The 15,306-nt window shown below is 40.7% G+C and overlaps 1 protein-coding gene across 4 annotated transcripts in view; it reads right to left on the reverse strand.

Moving 5' to 3' along the window:
• Positions 1 to 8,769: 8,769 nt before the first annotated feature.
• LOC139759825 (uncharacterized) overlaps positions 8,770 to 15,306 on the reverse strand; it is a 155,291-nt gene continuing 148,754 nt past the window's right edge. For all 4 annotated transcript variants that reach the window (XM_071682316.1, XM_071682314.1, XM_071682317.1 and 1 more), the window contains one exon: positions 8,770 to 15,153. In XM_071682316.1, the coding sequence (XP_071538417.1) occupies positions 12,358 to 14,940 (2,583 nt within the window). In that variant the 5' untranslated portion in view covers positions 14,941 to 15,153 and the 3' untranslated portion in view covers positions 8,770 to 12,357. The remainder of the gene's footprint in view (positions 15,154 to 15,306) is intronic.

The following is a 15,306-nucleotide window of genomic DNA, read 5'->3' on the forward strand; positions in this document are numbered from 1 at the left end:
CTGGTTCAATCCATTGACAGCATGTCAACCCCGATATACCACATCATTCCAATTCGCTCTATTCCTTGCACGCCTTTCACCCTCCTGCATGTTCAGGCCCCTATCACTCAAAATCTTTTTCACTCCATCTTTCCACCTCCAATTTGTTCTCTCACTTCTCCTCGTTCCCTCCACCTCTGACACATATATCCTCTTGGTCAATCTTTCCTCACTCATTCTCTCCATGTGACCAAGCCATTTCAAAACACCCTCTTCTGCTCTCTCAACCACACTCTTTGTATTACCACACATGTCTTTTACCCTTCCATTACTTACTCCATCAAATCACCTCACACCAGATATTGTCCTCAAACATCTCATTTCCAGCACATCCACCCTCCTCCACACAACTCTATCTATAGCCCACACCTCGCAACCATATAACATTGTCTGAACCACTATTCCTTCAAACATACCCATTTTTCCTTTCTGAAATAACGTTCTCGACTTCCACACATTTTTCAATGCTCCCAGAACTTTTGCCCTCTCCCTAACCCTATGACTCACTTCCACTTCCATGGTTCCATCCACTGCCAGATCCACTCCCAGATATCTAAAACACTTCACCTCCTCCAGTTTTTCTCCATTTAAAGTTACCTCCCAGTTGACTTGTCCCTCAGCCCTACTTTACCTAATAACCTTGCTCTTGTTCACATATACGCTCAGCTTTCTTCTTTCACACACTTTACCAAACTCAGTCACCAGCTTCAGCAGTTTCTCACGTGAATCACCCACCAGCGCTGTATCATCAGCGAACAACAACTGACTCACTTCCCAAGCTCTCTCACCCACAACAGACTGATACTTGTCCCTCTTTCCAAAACTTTTGCATTCACCTCCCTAACAACCCCATCCATAAACAAATTAAACAACCATGGAGACATCACACACCCCTGCTACAAACCGACATTCACTGAGAACCAATCACTGTCCGCTCTTCCTACTCATACACATGCCTTACATCCTCGATAACAACTTTTTACTGCTTCTAACAACTTGCCTCCCACACCATATATTCTTAATACCTTCCACAGAGCATCTCTATCAACTCTATCATATGCCTTCTCCATTTCCATAAATACAACATACAAATCCATTTGCTTTTCTAAGGATTTCTCACACACATTCTTCAAAGCAAACACCTGATCCACACATCCTCTACCACTTCTGAAACCTCACTCTTCTTCCCCAATCTGATGCTCTGTACATGTCTTCACCCTCTCAATCAATACCCTCCCATATAATTTCCCAGGATTACTCAACAAACTTATACCTCTGTAATTTGAGCACTCACCTGTATCCCCTTTGCCTTTGTACAATGGCACTATGCAAGCTTTCCACCAATCCTCAGGCACCTTACCTTGAGTAATACATACATTAAATAACCTTACCAACCAGTCAACAACACAGTCACCCCCTTTTTTAATAAATTCCACTGCAATACCATGCAAACCTGCTGCCTTGCCAGCTTTCATCTTCCGCAAAGCTTTTACTACCTCTTCTCTGTTTACCAAATCTTTCTCCCTAATCTTCTCACTTTGCACACCACCTCGACCAAAACACCCTATTTTTGCCACTCTATCATCAAACACATTCAGCCAACCTCCAAAATACTCATTCCATCTCCATCTCACATCACCACTACTTGTTATCACCTCCCCATTAGCACCCTTCACCGATGTTCCCATTTGTTCCCTTGTCTTACACTTTATTTACCTCCTTCCAAAACATTTTTTTATTCTCCCTAGAATTTAATGATTCTCACTCCAACTCTCATTTGCCCTCTTTTTCACCTCTTGCACCTTTCTCTTGACCTCCTGCCTCTTTCTTTTATACATCTCCCAGTCATTTGCATATTTCCTTGCAAAAATTGTCCAAATGCCTCTCTCTTCTTTCACTAATAATCTTACTTCTTCATCCCACCACTCACCATCCTTTCTAATCTGCCCACCTCCCATGCTTCTCATGCCACAAGCATCCCTTGCGCAAGCCATCACTGCTTCCCTAAATACATCCCATTCCTCCCCCACTCCCCTTACGTCCTTTGTTCTCACCTTTTTCCATTCTGTACTCAGTCTCTCCTGGTACTTCCTCAACAAGTCTCCTTCCCAAGCTCACTTACTCTCACCACTCTCTTCACCGCAACATTCTCTCTTCTTTTCTGAAAACCTCTACAAATCTTCACCTTCGCCTCCACAAGATAGTGATCAGACATCCCTCCAGTTGCACCTCTCAGAACAACATCCAAAAGTCTCTCTTTCGCGCACCTATCAATTAACACGTAATACAGTAACACTCTCTGGCCATCTCTCCTACTTACATACATATACTTATGTATATCTCTTTTTAAACCAAGTATTCCCAATCACCAGTCGTTTTTCAGCACACAAATCGACAAGCTCTTCACCATTTCCATTTACAACACTGAACACCCCATGTACACCAATTATTCCCTCAACTGCCACATTACTCACCTTTGCATTCAAATCACCCATCACTATAACTCGGTCTCGTGCATCAAAACTACTAACACACTCGCTCAGCTGCTCCCAAAACACTTGCCTCGCATGATCTTTCTTCTCATGCTTAGGTGCATATGCACCAATAATCACCCATCTCTCTCCATCCACTTTTAGTTTTACCCATATCAATCTAGAGTTTACTTTCTTACACTCTGTCACATACTCCCACCACTCCTCTTTCAGGAGTAGTGCTACTCCTTCCCTTGCTCTTGTCCTCTCACCAAACCCTGACTTTACTCCCAAATCATTCCCAAACCACTCTTCCCCTTCACCCTTGAGCTTCATTTCACTCAGAGCCAGAACATTCAGGTTCCTTTCCTCAAACATACTACCTATCTCTCCTTTTTTCTCATCTTGGTTACATCCACACACATTTAGACACCCCAATCTGAGCCTTCGAGGAGGATGAACACTCCCCGCATGACTCCTTCTTCTGTTTCCCCTTGTAGAAAGTAAAAATCCTAACTAAACAATCAACACCACAGTCACCCCCCCCCCACATCTTAAGTAATTTAGATGCCTCCTTGCCACATAACACCTTGTGCAAGGCTTTCATCACCTCTTCTCTCTCAACCAAACCACTCTCCATGATTCTTGCACTTCACATACCTCCCCAACCCACATCTGCTACCCTCAACCAAGTTATCAAACACTTACAACAGTCCTTCAAAATACTCCATCTCCTCCCTATTTCATCATTTCCTATTACCACTTCCTCATTTGCACTCATCACTGATGTTCCCATTTTTTCTCGTTTTTCATGCACTCATAACCTCCCTCCAAAGTATCTTATTCTCCCTGAAATATACTGATACTCACTCACACCAACTCTCATTTGCAGGGGGTGACCCTGCATCTTTGTTTTGACCTCCTGCTGCTGTTTCTTACACATCTCTAGTCATTTGCACTCTTTTCACCAACATACCTACTTTTATCTTTCACTAGCAACTGTGCTTTGTCATCACACTACTCCCTACACTTTCTACATTTGCCACATGCATCTCATGCACACATCAGAATTGCTTCCTTAAATACCTCCCATCCCTCACCCACTCTGCTACCTGTTTACTCTCACATTCTACCATTGTGCACTCAGTCTTTCTTGATATTTCTTCACAAAAGCCTTTCTGTGCTCAGTTTCTTCAACAACTCTCTTTTCTCTCATAACACTTCCTCTTTTCAGAAAATTCTACAACAAACCCTCACCCTTGCCTCCGCAAAATAATAATTAGACACTTTCTTATATATTTTTTATTTATTTTCCATGCTTGATCGATGTTTCCCCCATTAGTGAAATGGTGTAGGGAACAGGTGAAGAAGGGCCTCATGCACTCGCATCCATTCTTTACTTGTCGTGTACAGTGTGCCAGGGCCCCACAGACCTTTCCCAGGCTGCTTCACATACCATGTTTCAGTTCAGGGCATTGTGTCCATAAACATACAATCTGTCCTTAGCACACATATCACTCAACAACACTTAACTCATGCAATTCATTCTTTGTAACTATAGATTTTCCTGAAGTGAGCACTGTGCATTAGCTCTGCTTTTTGGCAAAATGTCGAGGTATTAGGTAAAATAGTGGATAAGAACATTAGACGAGCATTTGGTAGAAAAATCGGGAAGAAGTTGTGGATAGGAACGTTAGCGAGGAGCATGAGTTAGAAGTAGTAGGCTGGAACATTAGATAGGAGCCCCTGAAAACACTGCACTAGATACATTGATAGATAAGAATTATTGCTGGGACCTCTCTTGAAAAGCATGTGCTATAATCACCTGTATATGTTTGTTCATTGAACCAGATTTGGAATTGGAATGGTAGTTTTACACAAATGTTACTATTGTGGGTTGCATTATGACTGGCTCTGTGGATCATACCTTCAAATTCAAGATTGTAGCTGGGGGGCATTATATTTTGTGTTTCCACTCCATAACTTTTGAACCTGTAAAGATACTGTGATGATAGTTTAGATGATAACACTCTACCAGACAATGTATCACATAACTCAAAGCCATACTTTTAAGGTTAAGGTCATAGCTGGGGTTATAATATTCACAGTAGGGTTTATGGTATTATTCAGATCTTCCCCATAACTTTAGAACCATTGAAGAGATTGGGATGCTACTTTGCAGTTGATACTAATCACTGGAGAGAGTATCATGACCTGGCTTTTTTCATTTTTGAGTCATAAGTTTATGATACTTTGTGTAGGTGGTGCGTACCACCATTAGAGTTTACCAGACCCAACTCTTAAGGCTGTGCCTTGTGGCTTGAAGGTCATGGTTTCAGCAGGGCTCATAGAATTTCTTATTTATGCATAGTAATGTTTGAAGCAAGGAGGATTTGGGACAGTACTCTTAAGTATTTCTCTATTATATTCTATTCAATATCTCTGGCACCCATTCCCTCCAGAAACTCCTATCGAGGAGGGTGGCCATGGCAAAAGACTCCATCAAGGCTGGCCTTAATTGAAATGTAAAGAAGTTTGTGAAAGGGAAAAACAAGAGACAAGGAAATGTTTTTATGAATTTTGGAGGAAGTGAAAAACCTATCTTTTAAGAAGTGCTGAGTCATAGTTATTGGGAAAGACATGAGAGGGTTGAGAGTTCCAAAGCTTTGAGAAAGAAAAAGTTATCAAAATAGCCCACCCTTGAGTTGCCAACAGCCACACAGTAATCATGTGATGCAGCAGCTTGCCAAGCATCGCATGAACTAGCTAGTGATAGGGGCACACAGCCAGCCCTCGTAATATAAACCAAAGTAATATTACACCTATGGAAGCAGAAAACTGAACCAACATTGCACGTTAGGACAAGTGGGTCAAGTTTTGAAGTTAGTCTGGTAGAGTTGGTTAGTCAAGACTGCTTTCGACTCAATTCTCTCAAGTAAGCATATATCAGTGTTTGAACAAAGACTTCATTATGCATACTTCTTGTACATTCTACACATAAATTTCTTCCATTTACCAGGGCTTTTAGCATACTTTCTTCCTTGCACAATTGTGCTTTCTTCAGCTTTCCAACTATCCTCATTAGATTTTTCTTTCACATATCAAAACTCATCCACAACTTCCCATACTTCACAATGCAAACTGATCTTACAGTCTGAACTCCAGTTCTGAAAAACTAAAGGCTGAGAATAGTACACACTGTTGAAAGAACCAGGCCCAGAGCTTTTGCAATAGAAGTTTCTTTCTCCTTTGCTTCATTGCATTGTAGACATTTGGTTTCCTTTCCAAACTAATGCTTTTCCTCATGGCATATGCACAATTATATTTCTTATTACTGACTGGCTTTCAAGAGCTTATATAAGCTGCATTGGAATACATTCTGTATGACGGTCTAAAAAGAGACAATAGTCCACCCTAGTCAGTGGAGTTTCTGTCACATATTAAGTGAAAAAGAATGCATTGAAACGAGTTTTATAACATTTTGCAGCACAGGAAAAACCAATTTCCACTGCTAAAGCCCTAGGCCTAGTGCTTTCAACATTGTATAGTATCCTCAGCCGTTATTGGTGAGAATTCATACATCACTTTTTATGATATGCATCATATACTTTTGTATTTGATTCATCATTTTTTATTACACCCATATATAGGAAAACAGAGGCAGTTGGGCCTCATTTTCTGTTTCAATGCTAGACTTAGCATTTACACTGTACAGGGGTGTGACAAAAAAAAGAATCTGAAAAATATGTAGGTATAGACTCAGCATTGAATGAACACCCTCCAAAGAATGTTTTACAATGGTAGTACTTTTGAAAGTTTGTACTCTTCACAGGCGTGTTAAGTGAATGTTCATACAATAATTTCTATTTTGTACCTTTTGTATATTTTTATATTAATTTTAATAATTCCTGTAACACCCTTTTACAGTAAAAATGATTGTCTTCCAACAGAACAGAACACAGGCTCACTCAGACTCTCATCACCTCCACTTGTACCGCCTTACACACACTGTCTTCTTGCTCAACGTTTCACTGTAATATTGGATTACAGTTACTTTATAGGTAATAGTACTTGACTTCACTTGTGGCTGAAGTAAAGTTGGAAGTCACCCTTGCTTGGCGTTGATTGGAGATCTGGGGTTGGGAAATTAAAGAGCTTTGGAGGATTTATGGGTGGGGTTGGAGGGTAGGGAGTTTGAGGATAAGTAAAGTAAGAAATGGAAAGTACAGAAAAGTATAAAAGAGTATAATCAACAGCTTCATTAATTTTGGTTTTTTGTTTGATATTTTTGTTTGGTTTCTTTGTGTTAATTATTAAGGTCGTCAAACTTTTATGTAACTAACTAGAGTTGTGCGCAGGAGGGCGGATGTGCTGGAAATGAGATGTTTGAGGACGATGTGTGGTGTGAGGTGGTTTGATCGAGTAAGTAATGTAAGGGTAAGAGAGATGTGTGGAAATAAAAAGAGCATGGTAAAGAGAGCAGAAGAGGGTGTTTTGAAATGATTAGGGCACATGGAGAGAATGAGTGAGGAAAGATTGACCAAGAGGATATATATGTCGGAGGTGGAGGGAATGAGGAGAAGTGGGAGACCAAATTGGAGGTGGAAAGATGGAGTGAAAAAGATTTTGTGTGATCGGGGCCTGAACATGCAGGAGGGTGAAAGGAGGGCAAGGAATAGAGTGAATTGGATCGATGTGGTATACCGGGGTTGTCGTGCTGTCAGTGGATTGAATCAGGGCATGTGAAGCGTCTGGAGTAAACCATGGAGAGTTGTGTGGGGCCTGGGTGTGGAAAGGGAGCTGTGGTTTTGGGCATTATTGCGTGGCAGCTAGAGACTGAGTGTGAACGAATGGGGCCTTTGTTGTCTTTTCCTAGTGCTACCCCGCACACATGAGGGGGGAGGGGGATGGTATTCCATGTGTGGCGAGGTGGCGATGGGAGTGAATGGGGGCAGACAGTGTGAATTGTGTGCATGGGTATATATGTATGTGTCTGTGTATGTATATATATGTGTACATTGAGATGTATAGGTATGTATATTTGCGTGTGTGGACGTGTGTGTGTGTATACATTGTGTATGGGGGTGGGTTGGGCCATTTCTTTCGTCTGTTTCCTTGCGCTACCTCGCAAACGCGGGAGACAGCAACAAAGCAAAATGAATAAATAAATAAATAAATATAATTATGAAAGATTTCTGTTGCTGTATATTTTGTAGTTGTTTATTGATGTTTGTTGCACTATTGTGTTGGTGGGGGGTTTACCAGGTCCTTGTGTTATTGGTTGCTTACCCCATCTTTTATGATTATCTAATTAGTTTTTTGAATTTTGATTGTTTAAATGTTATTTGGGGGGCTTACTAGGTCCTTGTGTTTCTAGTTGCTTACCCCATCTTATATATTCATTATGTAATTTGTTTGTCATTTGATTTAGGTTTGTTTAGAAGTTATTTGGGGGCTTACCAGGCCCTTATGTTTCTGGTTGCTTACCCCATCTTTTATATATATTTTTATGTCGGATCATTTGATGTCTACTACTTGAGAACTAGTGATGACTTCTTTCTAGATTATCTTCTCTTTCTACTTCCATTTTCGAAATGCTTTTGTATTTTGTTCTTCAATTGTTTTCCCATATTGTTTTTGCTCTGTCGTGAAGTAATATATTTATTGGTGGTAAATTTGCTCTCTGATGTAGTTCTTCACTTCTGATAATTTTGGGATATCTTATGTTAAATACAAGCAGTGCAAATAGTCATGTAAGGAAGTGGTGACATTGTAGTTATATTAGGGTATATGCAAAGAAATTGAATCTGGAATGCATGTCAATTTATGTTATGGAAGCCTTAGGGAAAACTTGATTCACGTGTAAATTTGCTTAGCATGACTTGTATATCTATGAATCTGTCTCCCATTTTTAGCTCCATTCCTGATTTTCATATGATGAATCAGGTAAATTTAGCCTCTGAGTATCACTCACATCCTCAACCCAAGTTCAGTTTGCTATAGTGAAACGAATCTCCATACATTACTTATCCCTTCATACTTTTTAGTTTGCAGGAGGTTGGTTTGCAAGGGAAAATGCCTGTCTCTTATCATAACTCCTGTACAAAATACTTCCATTTCTTCCTATCTGTATTCATTCTTTAACATCTTTATCTAAAATTACATCCCCTAGCCCTTTAGTAATTTTCACTTCTTTGTATATGCATGTAAAGTAAAACAGTTCTACACATACACCAAAGGAATTAGAAAAAAGCCACCATCATATTCATTCATTTATATTTTTTCTTGTTACATAATATTTAGGACTGATCTTTTAACATTAAACTGATATGCATTTCTACAACTAAGACATCAGAAATACAAGTTAACAATACTATCATACTACATCATAAGTTGACTCAAAACTCAACATATCCCGCTAACACAAAAAACGGGTATTGGCACATCAGACAGAGACCCCGAACTTTAACGTCATCATTAATACAGATGTAACCTTAACAAATGTAGACCTATGGCTAATACCAGTGCACACTAACACCAAAGACAGAGAACCACTCATCAGTGAAAGTAAATCTCAGTGATTAATAACGTCAATCGAAGGTGTTTAGTGTTTGATACAAATCCTGTTGCCACATCTGTCAAGGGTAGCTGAAAGCAATGAAGGGTTGAACCTCGAGGCTTTGTTGATTTTAAACTCGGTCTGACTTTATAGCCCAATTACTCGAAAAGCGAGGTGTGGCCAGAACAAGTGTGGAGCCATAATGTCATTTACGAGAACCTTACATACTGACATGTTTTAATGAACAGGTTACAACTGTTACTTGAGAATTTGGTCATGACTATCGCTTGAATGAGCAGCCCTTGTGTCTGTGGGTGTCTTTATGAAGCGAGAAAAAGATTAAGCATGATTATACCTTTTGAAAGTTGTAAGTTGTTTGGTAACAAAAAACTAGGGTGTACCTCAAGAATGACTTGCAATTTAGAGAATTACATTCTTCAAATGGATGTGTTTGTAAATGTGTCATGTTTCATGTGTAGTGTGGGTTTGTATTTGAGTCAGTGATACAGCAATGTAGGAAAAAATTGTTTTGTGGCTTGTGACCCAAATTTAACTAATGTCTTTTATACAGTTATTATCTGCAACTGCATTATTGCAGATCAGACACCAAGGGAAAATAATACTGGCACCAGAATCAAGATAGTGGCAACATGTTTACTGTGTGAATAGACTAAGCTGCCCCCAACTCCAAAGCATGCTTTGCAAATGTGAACATAGTATGTAAATTAGACACTAAGTTAAAAGAAAGAAATATTCCATTGTTTGATCATTAACAGATGGATCAAGATGCTATATCAACCTTCAGTTTAAAAGTGCTGTTAGGAATATTTCCTAAAACAAGTTTTACATCATTTGGTCATTTATTTTTGGGTGATTCTACACCTTCTACCTCTAAACAAGTGTTTCATCCACAGTGGAAGTTTTTCATGGTGTGCAATGACAACCCAGTCCAAAAGACACTGGTGGGTGCAAGACATCCTTAGTATTGGAAAATTGAAATTATAAGGAACTTCTCATTCAAAACAGATAAAAGAGAATGGAAATCACCATCCAGGGAATTAGATTAAGAAAGCTGTGAACCCAAGTCTTTGAGTACAGTATATCATCAAAACTTCTGCTGCACCTATCTTTCATCTGTAGTTGTCATTCATGATATACACGTCAAATAATGTACATTACTGCAAACTAATGTATTAAAAGCCCATTCTAGTTTCACAGGGATAATCTGTTTAAGAAAGTTAATCACTTAAGGTGTATCCTTCCATTATGTGATGTAATGCCCAAGCCAACTACACAAGTTGTCGGGACTTGCTGCATAATTTGAGCATGGGCTGCTCTACCATAATTTTTTGAGGTGATAAGCAGACCACAGTGCCCCTGGGATGCCTTCTGGAGGGCAACCTAGGAGATCTGACGAGTTGGTCAAGTCCCACAGTGAGTAGGTATGGCTACATAATGGACAGGAGGGAGGAATAGGTTAATGGTAAATGAAATAATTAAGAGTGCTTTGGTGGTCATCAAAAGTAATTTCATGGGCATTGTGAGACCATCATGTATTCAGAGCTTTGCTTTAATAAATAAATGATATACTGTATTATTTTTGGTAAATCTGCTTTGTAAATCTTGTTTAATGGACTAAATCAAAAGTATTGTTGTTAAACATTAAGAACAGGTAAATTGCAAAATGTTGAATGTTAATGGATAGAAATACTCGGCAAGTGTGTATATGACATGCTGAGTCTACTCGAGTCATGTGAATGGTACTATGGAGAGTATCAGGATATAACTAAGATGTCTGGTGATGGCAGAATGGCAGCTGATAGAGCTGAGCAAGGTTGAGACCTGAATCAACCTTTATTTAATGGATATAACGATGCCAACAGGCATGAATGAGGTGCAAGTGTCTTATGACCAAACTACATAGAAACATGGATGAGTTTTTTGATTGGTATTCTCATGTAATCAGACATTTATGTTCACCACAGGAATAACCAAACAGCGAAGGGGTAACAGAGGTTTGAGCAATACTAGAGCAGCACCTAAAATACATTAGATATGTAGTAATGTCAGGAATATGGTAACATTAAGACAACTAGATTTTGTAATTGGGCCCACAGATGACAGACCCTGTCTGTATAGGAGGGTGTGAACACTACAAGCCATTCTAAATTCTTGGCAAGCAACCTTGAGCTGACATTCCACACAAATGCCACAAGTTGCATGAATGCCCAGTCTCGACAAGTGTGGTAACAAAAGGGGTGTGTCATCTACTGTATGGGTGAGCATCACAAAAATAAATCACAGATAAGAAGGTACCATAAGCCACGTGCAGCATCCACACACTATCCCGGAGTTTACTGATTAAGTTTATCTTTTTATGATGACTAAAGTTTCAAGTTTTACAGTTTCAAAATGACAAATTACATGGTTATTGAAGTGCATACCAATGTGAAGATAACAACTCTATTTGCTGAGATGTTGTCTCATATAAATACCGTCAAATAAATAGCGACGAACGATGCTACACGAGCAAATACTTGGCTGTGTCCAACACAGAGAGCAAACCATCTGACAGCTCCTTTAGCCATACAAACTGTGGCAAAACTAATAACATACTCATGTGCTAATGCTTATACACAAGCTCTTCATATGGATCCATTTATGTCTTTTTAAACTGTTTAAAGATATTTATATATATATTTTCTTTTTTCAAACTATTCGCCATTTCCCGCGTTAGCGAGGTACCGTTAAGAACAGAGGACTGGGCCTTTGAGGGAATATCCTCACCTGGTCCCCTTCTCTGTTCCTTCTTTTGGAAAAAAAAAAACGAGAGGGGAGGATTTCCAGCCCCCCGCTCCCTCCCCTTTTAGTCGCCTTCTACGACACGCAGGGAATATGAGGGAAGTATTCTTTCTTCCATATATATATATATATATATATATATATATATATATATATATATATATATATATATATATATATATATATATATATTAAAGTACTGTATATGCTGTAATGATATTTAATATAAAGGAGTTCGTTTTCAAGCAGCCCATAATTGGAAATTGAGTAATGAATTGTGTTTTTAAGTGAAGAACTGATAACTTTGGTTAATAGTTTCATATAATTACTGCAAAAGTGGTGCAAGTCTGAGAATAGAAGATATGTACAAACATCTTTGAAGAGCTGTCAGTGTGACTCTGCTCTGTGTGGAGAAAGTCTAGCCATAAGAATTTGCACTCCTGATGGTGAGCCTCTGGCAGGAATCACCACCCATTGCAAATTCTTTTACAGCTCGAGGAACTTCATGAGTGTTTCATAGATGAGGTGAGGATCTGCAGTGCTATCAGCTGTGTAGCGGACACCATTAACATCGCCTGTGTTGTGATCCACAACACCATACTCGCCAATGATAAATCCATCTGGTGTTTTCTCCTCGAGACGGAAGCGACTGACATTGTGTTCCTCAACAACATAGCCAACTGTACTGTTTGCATCTGCACCCCCTGACACTGTTGCATCCACAAAGGTAATCCTTGTGCCATTGTCCTGAGTGGTATTTGTGGTGGTATTTGTGTCTGAAAATTCTGCTCCTTCAGGGATAAGACCTTGTGGAGCTAATCCATGAGGGTTTAATCCTCCTGGCACAACCCCATAAGGTGCTAAACCCTCTGGGGCATGACCAAAAGGAGCAAGACCCTCCGGGGCTTCACCAAATGGTGCAACTCCCAGGGGTGCCAGTCCCTGCTGTGCTCTGGGAGATCCCACTGGTGGCATTCTTACTCTGGCTTCTGTATTGTTAGTTAAGGAAGCAATGACACCAGAGTCAGTAGCATTTGAGGACAGAGGTGTGGATGGTGTCTCGGTGACTGTGATTTGCTTGGGAAGACGTTCATAGATGCTGATACTAGAGACTCGCTCAGCAGTGTGTGCCTCAGTTCGAGACACGGATGTGCTTACACTCTGACTCTGAAACTCCTCAGGTTGACTTTGATCTACAGAGTCTGAAGTACCTTCATCCTCAGATTGGCTTTTGGGCTGACTTTCTTGTTGTGAAGTTTGCACAATATCTTTGGTCAGTGCAAGAGAATCTGAACCAATTGATCCAGACACCTCAACCACAGATGTCTGGAACTGTATTGATCTATTCTTTCCTTTGTTAACCTGGATTCCCAGAACTGTTGTATTTGAGGAACTGTTCTGTGTTTCATCCTGTTGAGTCTGGCTTGTAGGTGAAGTAGAAGGTACACCTGTGGTGGTAGTTGTAGGCATGGAAGTCTCCGTCGTGCTAGTAGTAGTAGTAGTAGCCTCTGTTGTAGTGGTGCTTGTATATATGGTAGAAACTGTGCTGCTACTTCGACCTCTGGGAAGAGTAATGGGGCGGGCCTCCATTGTATCTGAGTCCTGGCTGCTGGTGGTAGGCCCAAAAGCCACATCAACCGTTAGAGGATCACTGAGAAGAAAACTGGTAGTGCGACGGTCTGGAAGAACGGTGTGAACGGTCCTTGCTGGGGTTGCAGGAGTCACCTTTGTGGGTCCTTGGTCGACTGTCTGGACACGAGGAGAATCCTCAGCAGAAGACAGCACCCGTGGGTCTCGCCTGGGAGACTCCACACGCACTTCAACCACAACAGATGAGGATGACGTGCTTCCCAGGCTTTTTTTCTGTGTATTCTCGTTTGGGAGTGATGCTGGTGTACTAGTAACGTTTCTTACATCTTCTTTCTTTGGTTTTGGTAATGGTGTAGTGTATCGAAAATGGCGTACTTTATTTCTTGGAACCTGCGATTTCTGAGCACTGTCATGGACCTGTGACACAGATGAGGGAGTTACCGTGACTGGGGTGGACTTGGTGGTAACTGGGGTTGTAGTATGCTCATGAATGAGTGGTAATGGTGTTGCCAGAGTCTGTGACAATCGTGTTGATGCTCTCATCGTTACCGAGGTCCTTGGTTTTGGAGTATTAAATGATGGAATGACTCTTGATTTGTCTACCACGGTGATGCTTTCTGAAGACCTTTGATTTGCCAAGGAAGATGCAGAGGATCTGCCATTTAGGACAGATGATTTTCTGCTCCCTGACTCTACTGCAGATCTTGAGGTTGTTGTTGTTGGATTCGCTGATGCTGAGACTCTTGGTGCTGAATCTGTCGAAGTTCGGTATCTAAAGGTAGATCGCTTTGTCGTAGGTCTTTTTGTTGGGGTAGTTCTAATGGTTGTCTCAGGTGTCGCAGTTATCAATGGTGTAGTTACAGTTCTGGTAGGTGTAGCTGATATAGACGTGAAAGTTGTCAGTCGTGATTTGACTGCTTCCTTCTGTGGTCTAAGTGAAGACACGAGAGACAGTCTAGTGGTTGTGGGCGAGATGACAGATGAAACTCTGGTAACTCTTGAACTGTCAACCTGTGAAAAGGCTATGGAAACCCCCTGACTGGAAGTACGTGTTGTTTTCATAACTGATGCTGTTCCTGTATTATCTACAGCTGAGCTTGCAAGTGGAACCAAATCGTCTAAGTAATAATAATAATTACCATAGTCAAAGTCTTCATATGGTACGCGGAAGTCATTTTCTGGTTCATTTGTGACTCCAAGTGAACTCAATCTGGAACGGTCATTGCGTTCTCCAAAGCCATTGAGTGTGCTGACAGTCGGGTTGTTGCTGCTGGAGACTGGAAATTTCCTTCTGGGTTTGAGGTGATTCGTAACTTCCGTATCTTCAGGCATTTTTCTTGAGAGTAGCTTTTGTCTCTCTGGTACAAAGGAAGATGAATACTGAGCAGAAGAGACAACAGATGGATCAAGTTTTCGTGAGTAACGTGAACTAAACATCAAATTTCTCTCGACTGTCTGGCCATTTAGAGATTCGGTCATAGTTCTGGTCTCGTCTGTGTGCCTGGAAGAGTCAATAACTGATGGTAATTCTGGGGTTGTCGTCGTTCCGGCTTGTGGCCCCTCAGAGGGATCGTCCTCAGAGCGGGTTCGTACACGGGGATCCAGGATGCGAAGGAAGTCGCTGCCAAAGATGACCCCGCCGTGATCCCTGAGTGGCAGCGCCCGGAGTGGACCTCCCGCAAGCAGCACCACCTGTTGGGAAAAGTCAGTATTAGAATTCTGAAGAATCATAGGACAAAACTGTTACATAGTATGTTATACATTTTGTGAATGAAACATATCGAAATTGAGAAAATGATAAAATGCACCACCTTTTGTCTTTACTCAGCATCAGGATTCTGAAAA

Source organism: Panulirus ornatus, chromosome 34, assembly GCF_036320965.1.
Source record: "Panulirus ornatus isolate Po-2019 chromosome 34, ASM3632096v1, whole genome shotgun sequence".
NCBI lineage: Eukaryota > Metazoa > Arthropoda > Malacostraca > Decapoda > Palinuridae > Panulirus > Panulirus ornatus.